Genomic DNA, 27,282 nt, shown 5'->3' with positions numbered 1-27,282 from the left:
TGTAGTGTCGTCGTTGTGTGGTAGACGGGATACTCTGTCTGTCCTCTCCTAGCCCAGTTTACAGCGGCCGCTGCTAACTCAACGGCTAGGAGGTATCACTTCTGTAGCGAATAAGAGTTCAAAGTTCATACCATTCGCAACTAAAGCTCACGCTGAGGTTGGCTTCGTTCTGTAGTTATTATCTGAACCCTTCTGACATCGGATCGTCATCCTAATGTACYCGGAACAGGAGGTTACATTTTCGTCAAGGGCTTATATAGTGGAGGGAGAAGGGCGTGTTTCACAGTCTACAGCCCATGTCTCTTCACAGGGGCGGGCCACTGATTGAGCAGAGCCCTAACCTTATGAAAACCCAAATCTCTCATTTGGAAGCTAAAATTACATTTAATCTCTTCACCAATAATTTTATATTTAAACATTTGAATTGCACAACAATTCCATGTGGATCTGATAACTATAATGTGTAGACTTTCCCAGATACAGTTTAGGTCGTCCTGTCATCAGTCATAATGTCTCAGATGACAACCGAACTGACATCATATTCATTAAGTACCAATGCATATTTTCAACTGGTTCTATTACCGAACTATGGTTCCTTTCCCTCCACTTGTTTGATGTTCCCAGACTCTCTGTTTAACAAAGGCTATTCAAGAGTCCCTCTGTAGAGTCAAGAGAGAGGGAAGGGAGAAAGGTATTTATGGGGGGGGGGGGTCATAAACCTTACCCACAGGCCAACATCATGACATTTGTATATTATAGTGGACACATTAAACTACTTCGAATTATAGYCTTAACTCTTGTAATAGTTTATTCCACAACAGCATTGAATCTTTTTCTATGACAAATAGTCATGACTAGGGTTGCACATTTTGGGGAGTATTCAGAGGTGGAAACTTTCCGTGGGAATTAACGGGAATATATGGAAATTAATGGGAATATACGGGAATTAACGGAAATATATGCAAATGATTAACACCATTTAAATGTGGATGTTTTTTGCATTGGACATATTTACCATATCATATGGAGACAAACATAAACCTTTTACCTTATCATAAGTAGACATAATTGCAAATGATTAAATCCTTCCAATAGAAATAAAAATTACTTTAGTTACAAATTGAACTTTAATTAAATGAATTGACTCTTCACATGGGATGATTTCACTGGACAACAAAAGAAAGGGAATATTGAATGATCCATCGCATCTCCCAAAAACATTTTCGACATACATCTGTAAAATGATAGTCTAGAAACTAAAGCTTTGGTTGTCTTCCTCTCAGGCTTCCATGTCTTCTCCCTGGACCTCCTCAATGGCCACCTCTTGAACATCAGACTCTGAGGCATCTYCACTGTCACTTTCCAACCTTGTTGAGGATGGCTCGTTGTCAGGCTTAAAAAGCCTCAAATTTGCCCGGATGGCCACCAACTGTTCAACCCTTGTATTGGTCAACCTATTGCGTGCTTTGGTGTGTTTGTTCCCAAACAAGGACCAGTTGCGTTCTGGGGTGGCTGATGTTGGTGGGATTTGGAGAATGATGGAGGCAACAGGGGAAAGAGCTTCAGATCCACAAAGTCCCTTCCACCAGGTGGCTGATGAGATATGTTGGCACGACTGCCATATTGCATCTCCATCCCAAARCCCTTGCTTGGAAGTGTACTTCGCGAGACTGCCAAGAACCTTGCCCTCATCCAGGCCAAGGTGGCGAGACACGGTAGTGATGACACCATAGGCTTTGTTGATCTCTGCACCAGACAGGATGTTCTTGCCAGCATACTTGGGGTTCAACATGTACGCTGTATGGGCTTCAGGCAGAAGTCTTCATGCTTTTTGATGCATTTCAGAAATGCAATTTCCTCTGCTTGGAGAAACAGTGAAGTGGGCAGGGCAGTACGGATTTCTTCTCTTACATCTGCAAGCAGAGTCTGAACATCAGACAGGATGGCATTGTCTCCCTCAATCCGTGCAATGGCTACTGCTATAGGTTTCAGGAGTTTCAAGCTGCTTACCACTCTCTCCCAAAATACATCATCCAGGTGGATCCTCTTGATCAGCAGACTGTTATATGGCCATTTCTTGGAGAGGCTCCTTCCCCTCCAGGAGACTGTCAAACATTATGACAGCACCACCCCAATGGGTGTTGCTGGGCAGCTACAATGTGGTGCTCTTATTCTTCTCACTTTGCTTTGTGAGGTAGATGCTGCTACAATTTGATGACCCTTCACATACCTAACCCTTTCATTGGCTCTCTTGTAGAGTGTATCCATTGTTTTCAGTGCCATGATGTCCTTGAGGAGCAGATTCAATKCATGAGCAGCACAGCCAATGGGTGTGATGTGAGGGTAGGACTCCTCCACTTTAGACCAAGCAGCCTTCATGTTCGCAGCATTGTCTGTCACCCGTGCAAATACCTTCTGTGGTCCAAGGTTATTGATGACTGCCATCAGCTCATCTGCAATGTATAGACCGGTGTGTCTGTTGTCCCTTGTGTCTGTGTTCTTGTAGAATACTGGTTGATGGGTGGAGATGATGTAGTTAATTATTCCTTGCCCACGAACATTCAACCACCCATCAGATATGATTGCAATACAGTCTGCTTTCTCTATGATTTGCTTGACCTTCACGTGAACTCTGTTGAACTCTGCATCCAGCAAATGAGTAGATAAATCATGTCTGGTTGGAGGGGTGTATGCTGGGTGAAGAACATTCAGAAATCTCTTCCAATACATATTGCCTGTGACCATCAGTGGTGAACCAGTTGCATTCACAACTCAAGCAAGACATTCAACAGCATTCCTCTGACTACGTTCATTGAGTCAAAAAACCTTCTGATTCTAGGAGGACCATGAGCTGCTGCTATCGATAAGGTGTCTGACTCATCATTTTCAGAAGTAGAGGGACTTTTGTCACAGGTTGCTTGTTGTGAGCGCTGAGGGGGAAAAAATTGTTTAAAAAAACAAATACAATTCCATTTACAGATAAATAGTTAAGCAGTTAGATTAAACAACTCCTTTGTAAGATAAATGTTTTAAAATTAAACATGTATGAAAACAGGTGAATTAACACTCCTCAGTTAGCAGACACAAGCAAGCTAAACCCCACATGGTAGCAAAAACTAACTAGCAGAAATTGCTAACAAGTTAGAAATTATTTAAACACACTTTGCTGTAGGCTACTAGTTAACAAAAATCATGTCATATAAAATATATTCACCCCACCCAGTATTGTAATCAAAACTTACCTGAAAGCATGTAGTCCTTGGCTCAGACAGTGTAGTAGTGTGGGCTAAATAGCATGTCATTAGTGTGCAAGATCTTGAGAATCAGCTGTACATGTGATGGAGGAGTGCACTGCATGTGTGATGGAAGAATGGACTGTGCACACAGAGGACTGCAATTCAATTCAATTGGGGATAGTTTAACCAAAATATGCCACAAGACCAAGAATTGCCTTATCTGTATCCCACAAAAAGGGTTCATTGTTATAAGCTAACTTTTTGATAAATTTAAGCAAAATCCCCAAAATTCCCGGGCTTAATTTCCCATAGAAAATGTCCAGAAAAAGTACGGAAATTTACCGGAAAGGTTCCGACCTTTTGCAACCTTAGTCATGACCCATAGATAAAACAAGTTGGCTATAACTTTGTTTTCACAGCATAAGTCTGAATTCATCCAAACATCATTAGGTTGTTCTGCCGTCCCTAAAATCATGCCAAATTTGCGATAACATTACGGAGGCTTCATGACTTATGATTCTGAGTGAAGTGTGAGTGTCGTCAACCTGCACCCAGTACATAACTGAGCTGTCTCTGTACCAGCCACCAAGAGGCATGCGGTAAGAGTCAAAGTCAAACCCTCTCACAGAGCCCCTCTACACCCCAAATCACTATATCAAATCCCTGATTTAGAGAGAGCTAATTTTCACAGAGGCAATTTCATCTAAATAAATATGACCTCTGCACACTCTGTCATGTGTATGCATCAGATGTGAATTTGAGCCCTGGAAATTAGCTCACCAAAAGCTTATCTCACCAAAGGATAGTAGTGAACCACAGACTTGTCTTGAGCATTACAATCTCATACAATAACACTGCTGGGGAGCTTGATGAGGRAGCAGGGAAGTGAATCAGGGAACCAGGGAAGCGGATTCATTTGCATAGCATTATTCTGGCTAGGTGGTGTTTGTTCCTGCCATGTTTCGCTAGTCTAGTGATAGCTTTGTCCTCCACAGACTGTCGAACACTTAAGCTAATCACTAACGCTAACCCCTCTAAAATTACAGTACCTGAATGATACCTGCTTCAGTCAGTCCTCATGTGGCCTGGCTATGAATCTCCCAGGCCAATGCGATTAGGAGTGAGATGAGATTACACAGCGAAATCAATAGTTTACATTTAACTCTGAAAGTGTCAAATGTATACTACTGTAAATTAACTTATGAGTCCCACTGAACTGGTGTTAAAATAACACTTTTTAATGTGTTAAATATTTAACTCTGTTGCAGTGTTCCCCATTCAACTCTTAAAGTGTTCAAATGAACTTGATTGTGGTGTTTGCACAGCTCTACTGTAGAGTAATACGTAACATCTACAGTGTAAAACATAACACTTGATTCAAAGTAAACTGGACTCTCTTTGCTAAGTGCTGACACTGTTACACTTTCTCAGTTCAAGACATTAACACCTGTAGTGTTACAGTAAAAGAATTGTGTTTTAACACAGTATGGTGTAAAGCCTAATTAGCATATTCCCCAGGGTGCATTTTCTTTTCGAGTGAAGAGTTACCACCCCATGACTATTTGTTAGTGACAGAGACATGGTTATTGAATTATTTAATTTTAAAGGCCTGTGGCTTTCATCAAGTAAGTACCTAGGTGAATGCTATAATTAAAATGAAGCTCTATGACAATACATACATCCTAAGGCCTTAGTTTTATGGCCTAGGTTTTTCCTAACACAGTAGTGCTAGGAAACTCCTGGTTTAAATGCCTGCAAATCATGTTATGCTGGCTTGCAAAGTGATGTGTAATTCCTGTTGGAATCCAGCTAGAGTTAGGATATATTTTTATTCACCTGCAACCTGCATTCAGAGTGACTGTCAGGATTAGGAAAGTTGATAAGAAGACTACCTAAACCATTTAAACTGCAACAACCATTTCAGTAACGAGTGCAATAAATCTAACTAACTGATTGAATTCGTTTAGAAAAAGGTATGTTATTTATTTTTGTGTAGCATAAGATTAATCAATCAATGTACACGCAAAAACACAGATATTAAAAACAATCCTAAAAAATCTACTTGCCGTAGAGCATGCTGGAAAATATGTTAATGATGGGTATGGTTTGATAGGACTGTTTTACTCTCCAAAGTGTAAAACAGTAACTCTGGTTATTTACACCACTGAGTATTAATTTCACTTTTACMGAGTTAATTTAACTCCTGAATCAACACTAGAAGAATCAACACTGGCCAATTTGCTGTGTGGATACATGATGAGATGCTGATACATAGAGGCTGATCTGTCTGTCTCTTACCATGGTCAGTGATATCACTGCCTATATAAAACATATATTTAGTATATTCAGTGTGGAAATAAAACCCACAACCATGGTGTTGTCAATACCATGCCCAATTCCAGAGATTTCACTTAACCATACTCAACATACTGTATATCATTGATTTACTAGCTGTACATGCACATTAGTCACAGACTAATATACTCTAAGTTTATAAAGGTAAATACACATTGTTGATGCCTTTTGTTGGATTTTTTCCTACAAAGCTTTCTGAGGACAGGAATTCTCAGGGACATTTTCGCTTTGAGTCCTGAGTTGTTAAAAGCCTCTTATGAAATACAATGGGGGATGATAAGTAGGTTAATAGTAATCATTTGTTTCAACAAAGCTCAAAATAAGTTATTATCCATTTTGTTTTCCTCCCAGGATTATTCACATTTCCACATAATTATTTATTCTCAAGGCAAATGTAGAACGTCTTAATTTAGCATTGGTATATTCCCTGCTGTTCAGGCTTCGTTAGGAGGTTAATTGCATGAAAGCAACTCTAATTCACTGTCAATTAATTAATTAATTGATTAAAGAAACACAGGACCAAGACAGTGTTCAGTCGGAGCCGGAAGCAGTCTGTTATTTTGACAGTTTGAGCAAACCATTGTTGTAGTAAACTATGAAAAACACTGGGCTGTTGTTACACGTTTATTCTTTGCCCATCTAAATCGGTTGTAATTTTCTCTCAATATTAATATTTGATGTAGATTTGATGTGTATATATTTTATATAGATAACCATCATATATAGTAGTATCTCTTACTGTTTTACTTGATAAACAGAACCGATACTGTTTTCTCTTGATTTGACCCTTTATGAATGACACTTGTGAACACTTGTGAATATGGTGGCTCTCGTGTCTGGTGGTTATGGTGTGTTTATTAGGCAGATTATCATCCTCCAAATGGCATGAATACTGTATTTAATCTCTTAATAGTATAATCAGAACATCACATTAATCATGCCTTAATGATAGCCATCATGTCAACAACAGTGAGAGATATCTGAGCTATAGACTGTATAGACTATAGACCGAAGAGATTACGCTCCATGTCATCACAGTATTCCTTTCTTAATCTGCTACCATCATCTCTGCTGTCAACATAAACACTCAACGTCAACAGCTATACAGTACTGCAGTGTCGAGATAAGACTTGTAGCTACTGTACTTTCTGAAACTTGAAATACTGCTCAGTACGGTACTGTTTGTTGTAGTCTACCTGGAGTGCCAGGTGGGCGGGGTTTGCACTTTTTAGACTTTTCTATTTGTTCCATTGCATCAGGCAAGCTCAATCAAGCACAGGTACAGTATATATATAAATAAATAAATAAAATAGTATTTTGAACCCACATACTAATCCAAGGCTTTGGAGATGGAATTAAGTGCAGCCTGTTTGTCAAACAAAAACACAATATTTCCCAGATATTTCATAATTTGAGCCATCTTATTGTTACTAACTYGCCCATATTGTCACAGATCCCCCGGTACTGCTGCTCATTCTGTTCACCAGTTCCGGAGGTTGATGTCACCGTCCTTTTAGGCTGCACTGAACTGTGTCGTTACGCACACCTCGTTCCAATTCCTCACTGATTGTGTTTGTATAAATGTGCCCTTTGTGTCCCCATTGGGCTGTCGATCATTATTCCCATGTCTGTTGGTCGTGTGAGTACCTATGCATTGTCTCAGCCTGTGCTGCACGGGTCTCATTCCGTATCGTGCTATGAGGTTTACCCTGGCTCTTTTGCTTGGGTACATCCCAGTTTTTTGTATACGTGTTTGTTTTGGGTGTATTAAAAGCCCAGATGATGTATTCCTGCGCCTCTCTCCAAATCCTTTACACCAGYGTGACACCTATATTTTCCATAGTGCCTTGATTTTAAGTGCTACCGCTTACTTGGCAAACAGCTCAATATTGGGGGTGTGTTTATTAATGGTTCACTACACCAATCAATTTCCCAAGAATTCATTCAAGGTTACATTACTCACTGGCAGCTCAGTTCTTTGTCAATGTATAAGGTTTTTAAAAAGCTAGTAATACTTAACATACAGGGTTGACCATGTGCTCATCCCTCTCCAGGCAACTGTGAAATTACATTTGTGTGTCAAAAAAAGAGTGCCTTAGATTGACTCATTCAGACTCACAGGCCTATTTTCCAATGATTCCTCCTCACAGAATGGTTGCTTATACAGTATTATCTCTACCTACGTACACCATCCCTTTAAATACCTTCCATAATACTACTCTCTGATGTGCTGTTGACAACCTTTTATTAGTATCTGAATTGACAACCATTTGTAAGGCTGGACTGACATGGTTAGCGTGGGTGGCTAGCTGTAGCTGCTCACAAGCGGGTCCATTAGCCTATTTACGCACAGGATATTTATAGGGCACCTTGAATGTGGTCATGCGGCAGGTGATTCTCGTTGCTGTCCCGCTAGCAGTGATTAATACCCTTAATCCAGTGGGGATTATCAGGAGTCCGGCAGCTTCAGGACCAGTGTCAATGCAATTAAAGCCATGGCAGAGGGAAGAAAAAGAGGCTATGACTATCTGCAGATTACAGACAGGGTTGGGAATGTGTCTTGGAGAAGGCTCCGCTCAATTCAATTAGTTTATCACCTCCACTTCTCATTAGGAGCTGCTTTTGTTCCACTTCTCATGTCTTCATGTTTTTTTTTGCCTGTACGGGCGGATAAAATATGGCAGCTCGAAAAAGTAGAAGACAGAACGCCGAGCTGCTTGGGCTTCGGCGGATGGCGGTTTTGAGAAACCTCATTAAATTGTGGGAGAGGAACGACAAGAGGAGGAGATGGGAGGAGGGGGCATGGGAAAGTCAGTCAGCTGAGGAAGAAGCAATGTCTCGTGGGAGGAGAGAGGTGACGGGTACAGAGGAGAGCGAGAAGAAAGGAATTATTATTAGGGGGCTTTATAGAAGTGGTTTAATGGTTCCACTGTCCGTGGGCCTTGATACTTATAACAGGACCCATCGGCCATCACAACCTCTTAACTCCAACCCAACTTACTACAGCTCTCTGACTGACTGTTTTAGTGGGTCTATCAGTGACTCCAGTCTTACTGCCTGACTTACCAGTCTGGAGTGAGTTTTGTTAAAGTTTCGTGGCTAACGTCATGGTACTTCTGTTCATAGGCATCATACCCATAAGGGGCACAGGGGCGCGTGCCCCCTCAGATTTATCTTGTTAAAAAAGAAAACAACAAATTCTAGCCCCCCTCTGGACCACCACCGAGCCATCCTCAGACTTTGTGTCCCCTCAGATTTTGGGGGTGCATGATGCCCCTGCTTCTGTTTGTTCATACACAGAAAAACATCACACACAAACACTGACACGTGTCATTTTGTATTTGGCTGGGATGTTGAGAGAAATTAAGTGACAAGTTTGTTAGGGATATTTTCTGGAAACACCCCTGACTAGTCTACAAATCACACAACTTTACTCTTTGTCCAAGGGTGTTCCTTTTAGACGTTAGCAGTCAGACTCTAGCTCTACTACCTCTACTAGTCTACAGCTTTAGAATGGGACTACTGGTGTGGCTCTGTGTTGACTGTCTAACTCAGGTCTCTTCACTGTGTGCTATTTGGCTCCTGTAGAGGGGACACAGAGATGACAGGGGCTTGAAGTATATATGTGGTAACAGTCGGGCCCGCTGGCAGCTGGTAACAAAGATGGAAAGAGATAGAGTGGGACACAGAGCGTGAGAGGCAGGTAGGGAGGGAGAGAGGTAGGGAGAGAGAGAGGAGGAGATATAGAGAAATGTAGTGGTGTAATCAGAAAGAGAAAGAGAGTGAAAGGACAGAGAGACAGCAAGAGAGGGGGACATTGAAGTCAGGGCACCTACAAGGAAGTTTATCCGTCCGTTTGCCAATGGTCAGCATCATTGTCATGTCTTCAGGAGGATTATACAGAAGCTTATTTTGACACAGCCACATGTACCGTGTTGCCTGGTTCTGTATGCATACTCAAACAGAACCATATGCTGCTATGTAAATGGGATACATAAGAAGATAGTCCTCCAATCATTGAATACCATTTAGAGCAGTGGTCACCAACCTATTTTTGAGTCGAGATCACTTTCCGAGTCAAAATGCAAGTCGAGATCTACCCCCCAATTGTTGGGGGACATGACATAAATCTAGGCAACATTAACATATTAAAAATAGTACTGTAGTAATTAGGTTTGTGCAGTAGGCTATATATATATCAGACCATATTTGTAAAATTATAATTAAACATTTGAGGTAGGCTATATGATCACACAGCTGAGTTAGCATACATTTAAATAATTACCTTTTTTGTGGGTGTCAGGACCCGGTGCGAGAAACAGTCACTAATAATCGTCAGAACCCAGAAGATGAGGCAGACACAGCAGTACTAGAGATGGTGGTTTAATTAAAGAACAAAATCTTCAGGCAAAGAAACTAAATCCACAATGTCCAAAAATAAAGCCAAGAGGCACAAAATGGAAATCCTCCAAAATACAAAAGAAACTCCACAAAGTGGTAAAAAACAGCAGGGAAAAACAAACCTCAAAAGACTACTCAAATAATACACAAGAACTAAACCAGAGAACCTCTGGAAAATCCAACAAGAGAAATATCTGTATAAAACAAGGCTTGGGCTGGGGCTGGGTGCTAACTTACAAACACTGAGCAAGGAACTGAGGAACACACAGGGTTTAAATACTAACAAGGGAATGACCTACAGGTGCAAACAATAATTAGAGCAAGAAAAACAAAAGGTACAAAAAAGGTGCAATGGGGACATCTAGTGACCAAAACCCGAACAGTCTTGGCCAAAACCTGACAGTGGGCTGATGGAGCCTGCTGGTCAGTGTGCTGATGGAGCCTGCTGGTCAGTGTGCTGATGGAGCCTGCTGGTCAGTGTGCTGATGGAGCCTGCTGGTCAGTGTGCTGATGGAGCCTGATGGTCAGTGTGCTGATGGAGCCTGCTGGTCAGTGTGNGATGGAGCCTGCTGGTCAGTGTGCTGATGGAGCCTGATGGTCAGTGTGCTGATGGAGCCTGCTGGTCAGTGTGCTGATGGAGCCTGATGGTCAGTCTCAGAGGAGGGAGAGGGCAGCGGACTGAGGGTCCGCCTCTCAAAGTCCCTATCCTCTCCCTTTCTTCCACTGACTCTGACCAAAAAGGGAAAYCGTCTTCCAGATGATGGCGAAATTCGAGTCGCACCGCATTACTTCTGCCTCATGCACAAATTTGTGTTGTTACTCCTATGACCAGAGAAAGTGAAATATTCCTCAATATTAAATGCAAACCTATCAATACACTTTCCTACTCATTCATTGCAGCTGCAGTGCTGGTTGTAGCGTGAGCGGAAGTAGGGAGAACGTGCATTTTATGGTTTATAAAAGTGTTGAATAGACAGTGCTGAGTAAAAACTTAAACATGAACTCACTCATAAAAACAGCAGCTCTTTGCTGTATTCGTTGAGTCTCTCTCTAGTCATGGTTTAAAGATCTCACAGTATCAACTTTGCTGTAGATTTCTTTTACGCCTGCTACGATACTGAAGACAGGTAATGCAGCCACGGTAATCAGACGCCTCATTCACACCGACAGCGTCATTGCATTTTAGTACACCAGAAATACATTGGTTTCCAATAGAACGCTGYATTTGCCTTGCAGCATTGCGTTGCAGAGGCAGTTGCAGTGCGTTCTGTGTGGTGCATACGTTGGATTTATTGACCATATGCATCACATTGTATGCGTAGAAGGCTTTACAGAAATGGTAGCAGAAGGTGAATATTGAACTTCTGTTGCACACATATCCAGATGATGCTGCGTACCATTTGCGCAATGACGTTGTAGGTGTGATCGGGGCATGAGCTATCTAATTGGCCAGTGGTAGGCCAATAGTGCACATATGACATGCTTCAAAATGTATATGTTGGATTCACGTCTCCATCTCAACCAAACATAAAAGAATAGGACTAAATCAAATCAAAAATGTAAATACACTTTAATCTTAGTCCTATTCTTAGCTTTGAGTTTTGGCTGAGATGGATACGTGAATCCAACATGTCAATTATTAATTTATAGACAAACTGGAATTAAAGCCAGACTAAGTTAGGCGGCACATAAGAAACTATCCAAGCAGACGATACAGCTCCTTTAAATGTTGATATGTGGTTACCTTGACAACCAAACACAATTCAATACCACAAAATATCATTGCATTTTAAATCAACCAGAGCTTGAAACCCTAGGCCTATTGTATTGTCTGTTTTAGTTTAATTCTAGGTTAAATTGAAACAATAACTGTTGATTACTTTGAAAATGCCATATAGGCCTAAATAGCATCATTGATGATATGAGTGATATGGTCCCATTTAATTCTCTCTGTTAAACCTACCCTTTGGAATGACTTCGATAGCAACAGTGAATCTATTTCATTTTCAAGTGGAGATCTCTCAACAATCACTCTCATGATAGCACATTGGTAATAGTCAGGGACAAATATCATAGCAGGGCTTGGTTAAAACCCTGAATGCAAGACCCAAGGGTAGCTGCAGATAGATCAATACTCCAGTAGGAGGTGCTGAGCAGCCTATACATTTTTTCTGATAGTGAATATAACGTTGAAAATCTGATGTTGTTTTAAAGTTATAAATTCAACATATTTTGAAACAAGATTTGTCTATATTGAAATTTGGTTACCACGATGACATAATCCTGTGACCCTCAAAACAACAGTTTATGTTGAGGACTTTTTTCGAATCTAATGTATTTTCCACTAAGATTCCACGTCACAATACGTTGACAAATTGCATTGAAACATCATTGATTCAACCAAACACAATTCAATATTAATTAAATAACAATGAATAGCCTAAAGTTCTTACAAACTATGTAACATTCAACCTTAGGAATGAGTAACATTTTGAGGTTACTGTAACTACATTATACATTTCCTCTTATGTAGGTCTAATCATGTAAAGCGGGCATGTTCAAGATAGCATGCATAGGTCGTTGCAGGTCTTTGGAGATTGTCACAATTGCTGAAATAATCTTGAATGGCGTTGATCACTTACACAATGTAATGTAATCTCAACTGCAATCCAGGTCATTTGGTTCTGCTATTAGATGAAGCAAAGTGATTATTCTGTTGTATAAATAAACAAAATATCTGACATTGTATTCCATTTGAACTTTGCTGTGCTTTTAAATGGTTGAAAGTGCAGCGATAGACATTTTTGATCGACCCCATTGATTGGGTCTTATGTAGCAAAATGTTGTATTTTACATTGGATAAAAGCAAAGACACAGAACTACAACATGGTATATCATACACTGCATTTGAGGAACAATGAGAAAGTAATTCTGCTTTGAAAGTTGAAAAACTTGTAACCACGCTTTTGAGAAAATGGGCTTTGAATGTTTTGGTACCTACTGGAGAGCTCTTCTTTGTCTACACCCATTCAGCATCATTCACACCCTCTTCAGCTTTAGCCCCCACCCAAACTCTGACCATTTTACTCGCCATAGCAGAGCTGGTTAGGCTGTTATCATGTTATCCAGAGCACTGGTGACTGTAACTGTGCTGTTGGCAACAATTTAATTAAACTTTTTTGCCGACGTTTACTGACACTGAGCGTTGAGCGTTTGTAAATTCATCAGTTGTTCTGTGCTCTGGCACACTCAGACGAGAGTGCTCTGAAATTGGAGTAGATGGCCAGACTGAATTTACGAACGCACCCTAAATGGTTATTTGATTAGTGGAGTCTTTTGTTAAGACATGTAGCTAGCTAGGTAGCTAGCTAAACAATGAACCATAATCCCAACTAATGATGTTACTACCCTGCATGATGTTACTATCTGCAGGTAGCTAACCAACCAGGTTCAATGTTAGCTATCTAACATTAGGCTATAACTAGCCAAGCAAATGGTTCTGAGATACGAATAATAAGATCATACACGTAACGTTAGCTAGCGAGCCAGCCAGCTAACATTAGCTAGCTAACAGTACACTTTAACTTGAAATGAAASCACTTTCTGTCAAAATAAGAAACAATATCTGAAAATGTAGGTAGCTAGACTATCTTACCCATATACATCATGGATGGATGCGTCTCCTGTCACGGATGCCATGGTTGCCCTTAGTTTGAAGATGTAATCCGGAGACAGGTGTTTTCTCCATCTTCTTAGCTATCTTACTCGAATTCCACTGATTTCAAAACTTGGTCCTCCAGAAAGTGGAGACCAACACTTACGCAGTTTTACTACGTGATACAATTTTTTTTAAAGCCGCGTTAGACAGGATTACCTACATATACCGACCAGCTCCTATAGACAGAAGTGTGCTATATGGCAGACCAATCCAAACTCATCTCTCGGCATGTCCAGACCACTCATTATCTCAGCCAATCATAGCTAGCGGGAAGGTTGCTGACTTTTTCCGTGGCTAAACCAACTAGGCTTGTAATTTAACAATTCTATTCGTATTTACAGGTGGCATACACATTTATTATTAAGGCACATGAAAGTTCACATGTTCGAACAATGTTCGTTTACGTTGAAACGGCTCTCCTGTGAAGTAGTGGCCCGCSTTATACGCCTAGTTTCCTGAAGCGGGTCACATTTGCCTGACAACTAAACCAAAAAACAGGCATTGTTTTCCCATTGGAATTTGCTTTTAGATGGTTGAAAGCATATAACACATTATAAATTCAACTAACTTTTGTCTGGTGTTTTGAGTGGGTGAATATACTGTAAATTATAATCTCATTTATCAACGTCTCAACCAAATATTACCTAATTATCCACGTTGAAATGACGTGGTGTGCCCAGTGGGTCATTTGGCCTGCGTAAACTGCATTAAAGCGAGTTCTTGGTATCTGTTACAGTGATCTGTTGGTGTCCAAGCCCCAACAACGGCAAATCCAAACCTGGAAACCTGTAGTAAATGCAGCTGACGGAACTGGTCTCTCTCTCTTTCTCCAACCCTACCATACAGTTTATTGTGAGAGGAAAAGGAGGCACAGATCGCCTGTTTCTGGAAAATTGTTGAATTCTTTCTCTGTGACTGTTTGTCTCTTTTTAATCTTCCTCCAGCCGTGAAGTGGCTCAGTGAAACTGAGGCAGCAAGGGTCCTTGTGGCTGAGAGCTGAATCTTTATCTGCAGGATTATTTTCCTGCTGTAGCAAACTGGCTCAAATTAAGATCCTACATCTGTACTTTCTACCTTTGCAACATGATGTGAAAATGTATGTCATGTCATTTCAAAAGATTGTTTCTGTAGCTAGCATAGTTTCGACAGAATAGGGAGAATAGGAATATTCTCTGACACTGTTCTGCAATGATCCAGCAATTTACATAATTGCATTATGAAGTTTATCTCACTGTAAGGACATCATTATGTATTTCATTAGAGAGAAATAACTTTTTTCTCTCAGTCGTGTGCTTGACTTGCTAAATAGCCCATTATTAATAAAGAAATATATGGGTTGCCATTGAAGTGATGCACCCTGTTTTGTAGAGCATAGATAATTCTCTCTGTTTAAATCAGTATCATGCAATCACAGTTAGCTACAATTATTTTATGTCTCTGCAGACACATATTTGTATCTATAATATATAGTATGCTGGTCTGGAAGAAAATCTTCATTTCGTCACCATGTTGCAGGAGAAGTAAGTTTTAGACTTGTGGTGTCTTTGAGGTTTAAAAAGGTTTCCAAAGTTTATAATTTCCACTTTGAAATCAGACTTGATTTTCCCTTACAAAAAAATGTATCAACCCCTACAAAAATGGTAATTAATCATAATCCATACAATAACTCACATTTTGTGTTGCTGCAGGATTATTTTCCTGCAGTAGCAAACTGGCTCAAATTAAGATCCTACATCTGTATGGCGTTTTTTCAAGCATACATTTCTAGCTTCTGGTGAAATTACATTATCATAAAAATATGTTGAGGACAAAAATGGGTAGTGAAATGTTGAAAAAGATTTGAAATAATGTTGTTCTATGCATTTGAAGATACATTATCCCTTTATCAGCTTTTCTTTGTGACATAACAGCCTTTGAAGTCAGAACCATTTAGATGTGACTGTTTGAAGTCAGTTGATTGAATTTCTGGGAAACCAATATTATTTTTGATTTGAAAGCCTTTCAATCAGTTGAATAAAAGCAAAGAGATAGATGAGCTGTTTTCATTTGCTTTGCACCTTCCACACAAAAAAACAAACAAACACAAACAGGGGAACTCAAAGAGTGCAGATTTCTCTCTTTTTCTTTTGTCTTGAATTACCATATGTGTATTATATGCATTGTTAGTGATCTGAAAGCACGCAGATATGGGTGTGTTTGTCGTTTGCTGCCTGCTGCCAAAAATGACTTATCTGCCTTAACTCCCTGTGGCAGATATCCACACTCGACAGAGAGAGAGAGAGAGAGAGAGAGAGAGAGAGAGAGAGAGAGAGAGAGAGAGAGAGAGAAGAGACGAGAGAGAGAGACAGAGAGAGAGAGAGGAGAGAGAGCAGAGAGAGAGAGAGAGAGAGAGAGAGAGAGAGAGAGAGAGAGAGAGAGGAAGAGAAGAGAGAGAGAGAGAGAGAGAGAGGAGAGAGAGAGAGAGAGAGAGAGCGAGAGAGAGAGAGAGAGAGAGAGAGAGAGAGAGAGAAGAGAGAGAGAGAGAGAGAGAGACGAGAGAGAGAGAGAGAGAGAGAGAGAGAGAGAGAGAGAGAGAGAGAGAGAGGAGAGAGAGAGAGAGAGAAGAGAGAGAGAGAGAGAGCAGAGAGAGAGAAGAGAGAGAGAGAAGAGAGAGAAGAGAGAGAGAGAGAGACGAGCAGAGAGAGAGAGAGAGAGAGAGAGACGCAAGCTGTCAGTTCAATGTGTCGCCAAGGGAAGGGGAACGAGGGAGATTCTACGGGTACTGTTGCCGGCTGGCTGACATGTCTATCTGGCCGCCGCTGTCGGACAAGACGGGCCTGCCCTGTTGGGTAAACATGGGACAGATAGAGAGATCATCCATAAACAACATGATTTATGCGAAATCGGCTGCAGATCAGGTTTAAATAAAATTTAATACTTCTTCGCAGCCTTGTGTAGGCGCTCTGAGAAGACAAGGCAACAGGGAGAGAGACTAACTATCTAATCATCCTCCATACGTGCTCCCACTTTACGCAGTTATCCTCCCCCCACTCAATCTGAGTTTCTAATCAATAGTTTGATGTATAGCCTACATTATTTTGCTGTAAATAAAGTCTAGTGTTTTGGTTGGGATTTTGACTTGTCAGTAGACACATTTTTGCACACACCGAGCACATTATTCCATCTTGTTTGCACATTTACATGCATACACACGTCCACAGACAGAAACAGTCCTATATAGCATGCCAGGAGATGCTAAATGTGTTTATGTTAATTAATTGGTCACATGACCATGAGACCGACAGTTATTGCTTGACAATCACCGGCTGACGAAATTTAGTGACCGCCACAGCCCTACCTGCACTTACTGTTTCTCTCTCTCTCTCACACACACACACACACACACACACACACACACACACACACACACACACACACACACACACACACACACACACACACACACACACACAGGTGATGCTGCTCACATAATGGCCAATCCTTGACGCAAGTGTCCTCAGCTACGTGGCTTCAGATCAATATGAAGCAGTGAGACCTTAAGACATTTACACTCACAAAAAAGCAATTTGCTGAAAAAACATTGATCCAGGAGACATATCCAGGTGACCTGGAAAACAATACAAGAGGGTACACAATGAGTCCATCTGCCACAAAATGGGATTCTTTCATAGACCTAGAAGGTCTGTGGATATATTGGACAATAATAAAAACACTTTAGCTAAGCTAGCTCTACTTACGTAGGCCAGTGCCCCTAGGCCTCTTGAACCCCACACCTTTTTGTTTGTATTTCATCTACATTCATTTACATCTGTGGATGAACCTCACCAAAATATTCTTGACACATAGGACACTTTTTCACTAGTCTCGAAAACCCAACCCTGGGAAACAGTGACTAGGGTCTGCTTTCCATGACGGACTCTTCTGGCAACTTCAAAGGTAAAAAAATATATATATATATATATATATATATAAGGTAACTAAATGTGTTCCGGGGTGGGTCCTCTTCAGACAGACAACTCTCTCAACAAATCACAAGGCAGACATGCCAGAATTTCATGATTCGAAACCAAAGTTTGCTGGCATTAGTGAAGGTAGTTGATGCAAACTAGCCACTTGCGAAAGGCACTGAATAACCTCTGTGATCTCCATCTTGCTAGCTACTATTTTGTATTTTATTCAAGCGGATAAGGTAGTGACATAGGCAGTAACATAGTTTCTCTATGCCAAACTGACATTATATTGGGGAAAGACGTTAAAACCGTAGCATTAAAAAATGGTGGGAGGTAACCCAGATGTCTAGAGAGACTACTATCTCAAATAGAGCACCCTCTAGAACACTTTCAAGCCTCATCTAGGGCACTATCCAGTGCACGTTCACATAGGGTCTGCTCCTCCAGCCAGGTGGTGCTGTTTTCCTTAGACCACTCACTTCAATACGGCCATACTTAACTTTCACCTCATCCACCTCATGCTCCCTTATGAAGAGCAGTCGCCAAGGGCACAAACAGGCTGATAGCTCTTTAATATCCACATAGAACGGCAAGACGAGTGATCTCTCCATAGTGACAACATGATGTAGCCTCCAGACCTATCTATTCATCTCACACATCTGTGTTCAATTATTGCAATTCATTTCAGCCAGATAACGAGGCCTTAATAGGCAGTGGTGGGTAGATAATGAAGGGATGGGGATGGAGGTGGAGGAGAGGGAAGACGAGGAGAAGGGCAGAAAGAGGACACAGATGTTACTGTGGCTATAACTATCATCCTGGGTGATGTAAAATCACAGCAATGGTGTGTGTCTGTGTGTGTCTGTGTTTGTGCATGCGTGCATGTGAGCGCGAACATTCATATGTTTGTGTGTTCATGTTACCTACTGTACATACATATTATACTGTATGTATGACTAACAAGTCAAATGTGCTATTCTGGTCATGAAATGCTAATGTTGCTTATGTCTCACCAGTGGATATAAGTCTTTAGGAGTACTCTGGCAGTAATCCCGATTAATATTGGTGCAGCATTGTGGCTAACACTACTTAGTAGCCTATGAGTGTAAATACTGTACGTGCATGTTGATTTGAGAGGAGGGAGAGTTATTGGCCATTGCATTTGCCTTGAGAGGAGTCGTTCATGATGAGGAGTGTTTAGTGTGGCTGCATTCATTACTTCCTTCCTATAACACAGGCACTGTACTTCTTGAACAAATTCTCATGTCCTCCCTCACACTTTATGTACCCATCTACACGCAAACTCTCTTCATCCTTCCTTTTTGAAAATCCTTATCTGTTGAAGTCACTCAAAAGCAAACCAACACATAACTCTTGTGGATAAAATTGTTAATGCCATTGATCTATCTACCGCTACGGTTATCAAATCAAATCAAATGTAATTTGTCACGTTTCATCAACAACAGGAGTAGACTGACAGTGGTGTGCTTACTTACGAGCCTTTTCCAACAATGCAGAGAGAAAAAAGTAGAAATAATAGAACAATTATAATATGAAGAATAGTCCCCCCCCTCGCATGTAGACACACACACCTGTCTCTTATACACATCTAGATGTGTATAAGAGACAGCACACACACACACACACACACACACACACACACACACACACACACACACACACACACACACACACACACACACACACACACACACACACACACACACACACACACACACACACACACACACACACGTATATACACACATAGTCACACCTCCTATCAGAACCCAAATGTGTTCAAACCAATTGTCCTATCCTCTCCTACAGATCCCTCTGTACACCAGAAGCAGAAGCAGCCAGCGACCGATCTCTGCTACAAGAGTGACATCAAGAGCCTAATGGACTTCAGCACCCCAGACTCCTCTCTGGACAAAGGTAAGCCACTAGCCACCCTCCGCCTACACATGGTATTGCATTATAAACTGACAACCCTGGCATAGATACTGAATGCCAAATCACTGGTTCATTCTATCAAGTATTATATGGGAATATGATAGTGTGCAACTCCCCCCACATGTTTTTAGACATGTTTACAAATGAATTAAAAATGTAAAAATGAAATGTCTTGAGTCAATAAGTATTCAACCCCTTTGTTATGGCAAGCCTAAATAAGTTCAACTGTAAACATTTTCTTAACAAGTCACATAATAAGTTGCATGGACTCACTCTGTGTGAAATAATAGTGTTCAACATGATTTTTGAATTAGTACCTCATCTCTGTACCTGACACATACACTTATCTATTATCTGTAAGGTCCCTCAGTCGGGCAGTGAATTTCAAACACAGAGGCTTTCCAATGCCTCGCAAAGAAGGGCACCTATTGCTAGTTGGGTAATAAAAAAAGCAGACATTGACTATCCCCTTTAAGCATGGTGAAGTTATTAATTACACTTTGAATGGTGTATCAATAGACCCAGTCACTACAAAGGCACAAGCGTCCTTCCTAACTAGAGGAAGGAAACCGCCCAGGGATTTCACCATGAGGCCAATGGTGACTTTAAAACAGTTCCACAGTGGTAGGAAAAAACAGAAGATGGATCAATAACATTGTAGTTATTCCACAATACTAACCTAATTGACAGAGTGAAAAGAAGTAAGCCTGTACAGAATAGGCACTAAAGTAATACTGCAAAGAATGTGGCAAAACAATTAAGTTTTCGTCATAAATACAAAGTGTTATGTTTTGGACAAATCCAATACAACACATTACTCACAGTACCACTTTCCATATTTTCAAGCTTAGTGGTGGCTGCATCATGTTATGGGTATACTTGTAATCGTTATGTTAAATTTAAATAACATTTATTACAATATGAATTAAATAGTTGTCCTTCCAAAAAAAGGATAATTAAGGATGTTAAAAAGCAGCTTTTCTCTATGCCCCTGCTTGGACTGTTAGGAAACAACGGAGTGGTTTGGGCGTGTACTGAAAAAACTGATTTGACAGCTCAGCCAATGTGACACGCATACACTTGGATATTCAAATGACCTCCCTTGTGGGGGCACTGGGGCAAGACTGCCAGAGCCCAGCTTCACCAAGCCAAATAGTATGGATGGATTTGGAAACTCACGATGGAACTACTTTGGAACTTTACTATAACAGCAATAAATGCAGATGGATTATTTCACAAGTTTGAGTAATTTCTGTCCTTTGATTTGTCACTATATTCCTAATATTTTTGTTGTTATCTACTTAACTTGTTAGCTAGCTAGTCCTGAAGCTAGCTAGCTAGCTACTGCTGCTAAATATGTCAGTCAACAACAGCTTACTAGATTTCCTCTTGACATAAAACTTTTAGCTACAAACCACAGGATTTAAAATAGAAGGGAATGGCAAGATTGTTGTTGTGTGGAGGATCGGCTTTGACTTGAGTAATTGTCGGCTAGCCAGCTAGCTAAGTTAACCGCTATAGCTAACGTTAATTGCTTCTTAACAGCCAGCATGCCAACTCTTACAAACCACATAATTTGAAATGGAAGTAACTGGCAAGCAGTGGCTGTAGGTGCCGTTTAAGATTTAGGGAGGATGATTCTTTTATTTCTATTGCAACACACTGGATGACTGTCATTCATATTCCATTCACCCAGCTTAATGTAACATTGATAGGTTTGGGCTAGTACATGATACTTCAATTCTCCCTATACCCATCAAGAGGTTGCTACAACCTAGCCTATGAATGAAAGTTTACAACGTAGGTGCACAGGTCAAGAGAAATGGGAGTAATCAAGGTGACAGACATTGACACATTCAATACCGCCTTGCATACTCTTGCCTGCATCTAGCTGATCTAGGGTGTAGTCATTAGTCCAACAATTGCAAGCGATAGTTTCTATTGGAAAAATTCAGGTATGTTTATCCCCGTTTCGTTCGGTTTTCTTCCGCTTAAGAAATATTTTTCAAAAGAATTGACGGAATGAATACACCCCTGATCACATGCAAACACAGTTCACTTTCATAGCAGCCACATACAAACAGCATTATCCCTTTGATTGTTGTATACTTCCTTCTCGCATCTACGCTTTCTCCTCCTCTCACCTTTTCCCTTTGCTTGTGGACTTCAGTGCACAACACATTAGCTGTCTGTGACCAGGAAAAAAATACTTTCCAAGCCAAACCTTCATATCATAACTGCTAACCGCTACACACAGCCTACATCGTTGTCACCATATTAACGTCATATTCAACATAGCTACTCGAACTAACATGTTAGTAAACCCACTACAATTATGCAGTAAAGTGTACAGTCAGCAACAAGCAGTTTAGCAGTTACAACGGCAGGCCCTGGTGCAAAAAAATTCATAAAAATAAAAGCTTACCTTGGCTTGGAAGAGTTCCAGTGTTGGATAGCCATAGACAGCTAGCTAGCATAGCATCCCTCTCTGTTTGAGCCGGGTGTTTGAGTAGGCTAAACTAACGCTAGCTGCAATCGCTAGCAATCGCTAGCAAGCTCTAGCTAAGTAGGTGAATTGTGAAAGAAAATACAACAAAATATCTCTCTCTCTCTCTCTCTCTGCTTTTCCTTCATTTTTGAAAAAATTCATATTTTCAAAACTGTTTAACTATTATCTTTCTCTCTCTTATGCACTGCAGTGCTAGCTAGCTGTGTCTTATGCTTTCAGTACTAGATGCATTCTCTGATACTTTGATTGGGTGGACAACATGTCAGTTCATGCTGCAAGAGCTGTGATAGGTTGGAGGGCGTCAAAATTACTGTGTAAGTCTATGGAAGGGGGTGAGAACCACAAGGCTCCTATGTTTTGTATTGAAGTCAATGTACACAGAGGACGGAAACTAGCTGTCCTCCGGCTACACCATGGTGCTACCCTACAGAGTGCTGTTGAGGCTACTGTAGGCCTTCCTTGCAAAACACTGTATTTTAATCCATTATTTGGTGACGTTAATATATTTCATGTAAACTCAGCAAAAAAAGAAACGTCCTCTCACTGTCAACTGTGTTTATTTTCAGCAAATGTAACATGTGTAAATATTTGTATGCTCACTGCTAGTTTGTTTGTTTTATTTATTTATAGGGGACAATGCCCATTAATCAACATCAATATTACAATAATGCAACATCCATGTAAATGTGCCGGGGTTAGCCAAAAGCTAATTTGCACCCGTAGCCCCAGGGCAGCTAAGGACAATTACACAATACACATACACACTAAAACAATACAAAATGCAAATACATTACATCCAATAATATATCATGTATAATTCTAACAACAACAACAACACTATCATCAACTGTCGTCTTACATATGACAGATAACTCATGTGTACAGATTTGGATAGATTTTAGCCATGTTTTCAATTCAAATGTAAAAGTACAATAATCAGTGCAGCTTCTCAAGTCCATGGGCGCTGCATTCCAGTATGTTGTAGCTCTAACAGAGAAGGCCGATTGGCCGATTATACTGTGTCGAAAAGGGACAACGCAGTCCCCTCTAGTTACTGCCCTTGTTATCCTGGAGGTGCTTTCCTTGAGCATGATATGCCGGCATGGAGGGGCAACACCATGCAGGATCTTAAAGACAAGGCTTGTATCTACATACTGCTTAAAGCTATCCAGACTAAATAAATTATGTTTATAAATGATATGACAATGGTGGTAACTGTTTGGTTTGTTATCAAACATCTTAAGTGTTTGTTTGTAGAGGGATTCAATTGGTTTCAGAATAGTAGCTCCTGCTTGTGACCAGCATGTGAGGCAATATCTCCAATGTGAGAAGATCATAGCATGCATATATAGTTTGGCGGCCTCCAGAGGAAGGAGAGGTCTTGTAAACCTGTATTATTGTCAGTGCAAGGTTGCATCTACTGTACTGTGAGGGGATCTAGAATGAGTGTACCATACCAAATTGCATGTTTTATGAGGTAATGAGTAAAACTGACCTTGGGTCAATGCTTTGGGGCACCTATATACTGTACTGTACCTCCCATTTTCTACAGAGAGCATGTGTTATTGATGTGATTTATTGTCACAACTGAAGCAAAGTAGTGTGGTGTACTGGCCTACGTCCTTGTAGAGCATAGGCCACATCAAGCTGCCTACTAGTGCACACACTCATAAGAATGTAAACATAAAAACATATGAAAGAACACACATCCCTCTGCAGGAGCAGCAGCAGCTTTACCCAGCTGCTGTATTCATTTTGGGTCCGGGGTGCTGTAAATGTGCAAGCTCAGGGAAACACACATACAACCACACACACACACAGCGGCAAAGGCATCGTATATCACTGTGAGTTTCCTCGGAATGGGAACAGGGTGCCGTGGTATCAGCAAATTCATCACGGACACGCACTGACACTCTCTCTCGTCCTCTTGCTCTCTCACACTTTCTCTCCGTCGCTCTCTCCTCTTCCTCTCTCTCTCACTCCACTGTCTCTTGCTCCTTCTTTTTCTCTCCCCGTCTCACCTTTGCTTTCTCCTTAGAGAGAGGAGGAGGGCCTTAAACTGGCAGCGTTGTAGCACGAGGAGACAGGTGCTGCATCTGCACATTAAAGTGTGTGAGTTCTATGGTAGGCCACTGACCCTTGTATGCTATCTGCATGCTGTAATGGTAAGGTAGAAAGTAAGAGGTAGTGGAGGAACTCTGAGCAAAAGAAAGGGGAGAGATAGAGAGAAAGTGGGGAAAGAGAAAGGGGGGAGGGGAAGGATAGCTCAGAGTATGATACCTGCCAAAGTACCAAACATATACTGTACATACAGAAAGAGAGAGAGAGAGAGAGAGAGAGAGAGAGAGAGAGAGAGAGAGAGAGAGAGTGAGAGAGAGTGAGAGATGTTGCTGAGTACTAGCATTTTTGACATGGTAACATGTGCCACATAGTCTACCCCTCCTCAGTCCTCTCATATAACCAGTCAGTGGGGGAATGGCATTTTAATTGCCTTGTGGCAGTAATATCTACCTCCAGTGTGATTTAAACTCATCATTAATATCTAGTGAAAAGTGTCCAGTCACAATGCATCGGCCTGTGTGTCCTCAGCCGATCGTAAATAGACACCAGGCGTTAAATGGCACTAGATGGTATTAGAACCCAATGAGACTGGAAGACTATAGTCAAAGGTTAAAGGTGAACTCTGGTGTAAGAGGTCGTCCTCCCTGTCTGGTCAAGACAAGGTTGAAGTATTACTCTCCATTGGAGGCCGTGAACTCTGACCTTGAGCACTATGTGGTGTGTGTTTGTGTGTGTGCCTGCATCCCAGCATCTGTTTATCTGTCCATTCGCCTGTCCATCCATCCGTCTGTCAGTTCTAAGTTCTCTGTCAGTTTGTCTGTGTGCAACATGGCCATCCGGTCCAGTCAGTGGCTCTGACCTTACTCTACCTCTCCCTCTCCCTCTCCCTCTTTTGTGCAACGCTTTGCCCCCACACGCTACAGACAGACAGGCCCATTCTACTCTTAATACCTCTCTTCTTCCTTTCTTCCCTGCACTTCAAGTGGCTGTTAAAATGGCCCTTGGCAGCTAATCTTGGGTGACGTGTGGTGACGGCAGTGGGGATGGCAGGGGTGGCAGGGGCTGGATTTGCGGCTGGCAGTCTGGCAGCTTGGCTGAGTGGCAGCTGCGATGAGGCGCACGGCTGGATTAGGGCTCCCCTGTGCTGATTACAGAGCAAGAGAAAGAAAGAGATGGAGAGCGAGCTGGATATAGATTGCATGAAAGACAGAAAGAAGGATATATAGAGTGAGGGAGTGAGAGAGAAAGAGAAGAAGAGAGCGTATGAGAGAGCGAAAAGGTTGGAGAGCGTGAGGGAGAGAGAGAGAGAGAACGGCATGGGCTAAGGAGGAGATGAGAAGGAGGAAGGAGAGGGAGGGCGAAGTACAGGGATATAGGAGATGATACGGAGACAGAGAGAAGAAGAGAGTGAGAGAGACCAGAGAGAAAGAAAGCCAGGGCTAACTGATATGGCTCAACAATTACATTTTTGTTTTACTTGCGTCTGCTCACAAGACACAGACACAAAGATATTATGCTAGTACTATTTTTCACCTTCAGATGTAAACCCTACCCCACCTTCAACAGTTATTTGTCTGGAAATCACCAACTGTGAGGTTAAAACAGGTCTGGGACCTGTGCATTCCTCTTCACCCCATGCAGTTAGCCCTGGCTGACCCTAATAGTGATGAAGTATCCTTAGATGGGTTAGGTGGCAACGCCACGATAACGATGCACGCGCTTCAATGAGGCAGAAGGCGGTCTGTTGTGATTCTGAACTGCAAGATGGCTGGCAACAATGACAAGAAGCTGCCATGTGGGGAATCGTAGGTGGCTCATTGCAGCTAGTTTTATGTTGTCCTTGATACCATGTCTTGTTTTGAGGTGTTTATGCTAATATGGCATACATTTGCTAGGTAGCTAACCAACAACTGTAACAACTTATTTGAGAAACAAGTGCTCATTGTGCAAATGTATTTATGTTTTCAGTAAATATTGGAGACGATATATAGTTTACATGTTGTCAACAATCTAAGCCAACCCATCTGTTTTGCCCCATAGTTGTGCACATTTCGGTTTTGTTGGTAAACAACCGACCAGTCTATTGCCTGTCCATTTAAAATGACACGGGTCAGCAAGCAATGGAGCCAAATGCATGCCCCTTTCTTATGAGGGAGTGATAATTAACATAGAGATGGAGTGTGTAGAACTGACACATGCTAGAAAAAAAATGCAATCTTGGAGGGCTGTTTTGGCATGCTCGGTAGATTGTTGCTAACCTGGAACAAGATTCAATGGTGCTTCCACATTAGAAGATGCAACTTTTAGGCAGAATCAAGATCAGTGTTTTTTTTTCTATTTCTATAGTAACGTTTCCGTTCAGTAGAGTAGTTTTCACATGGCCATACTGCCTGATGGACTTTGGACTATGTGTAGGGTTGCCAGTTTTGCAAGAGACACCTACTTTGCAAGAGGATGGATTTACCCCCAGAGCAAATAACCAAGGAAAACAGGCCTGTGTTTATCTCAAAGAAGTTTGTTTGGCCAGGTTGGGGAAACGGTATAGTGGGTAAAGAGGGATTTGATGTATGTTTGCCACTGACAGGTGCATTGTACGTGTTGACAAGCCCTTCCTCGGGGACGGTAGTGTCATTTAGCCGGTGCAGGTGACAGGTATACAAGCTTTAAAGAGATGGCCACCGTGTTGTTTCCGGCCACAGGTTTGAGAGCTGCCGTGATCAACACACACACAGCAGAGCACATACAAATCAAATCAAATTGTATTGATCGCGTACACATATTTGGCAGATGTTATTGTGGGTGAAGCGAAATGCTTATGTTCCTGGCACCAACGGTGCAGTAATACCTAAAAAAATATTAAAATACACGCAAATCCCAAAAATAAAAATAAATAATTTAGAAATATAGAAATATTAGAACGAGCAATGTCCGAGTCCGGAACATATGCAGTACCAGACAAGAGTTTGGACACACCTACTCATTCCAGGGTTTTTCTTAATTTTTTACTATTTTCTACATTGTAGAATAATAGTGAAGACATCAAAACTATGAAATAACACATATGGAATCATGTAGTAACCAAAAAAGTGTTAAACA

The 27,282-nt window shown here is 41.2% G+C and overlaps 1 protein-coding gene across 5 annotated transcripts in view; it reads left to right on the top strand.

Moving 5' to 3' along the window:
• The window catches only part of LOC111966387 (kazrin), a 217,549-nt gene that overhangs the window by 90,601 nt on the left and 99,666 nt on the right, over positions 1-27,282 (top strand). For all 5 annotated transcript variants that reach the window (XM_023990978.2, XM_023990977.2, XM_023990979.2 and 2 more), the window contains exon 2: positions 19,491-19,598. In XM_023990978.2, the coding sequence (XP_023846746.1) occupies positions 19,491-19,598 (108 nt within the window). The remainder of the gene's footprint in view (positions 1-19,490; positions 19,599-27,282) is intronic.

The sequence above is a fragment of the Salvelinus sp. IW2-2015 genome, linkage group LG7 (assembly GCF_002910315.2).
Source record: "Salvelinus sp. IW2-2015 linkage group LG7, ASM291031v2, whole genome shotgun sequence".
Classification (NCBI taxonomy): domain Eukaryota; kingdom Metazoa; phylum Chordata; class Actinopteri; order Salmoniformes; family Salmonidae; genus Salvelinus; species Salvelinus sp. IW2-2015.
The sequence above is the reverse complement of the archived record's forward strand: the minus strand, read 5'-3'. Positions and strand labels throughout refer to the sequence as shown.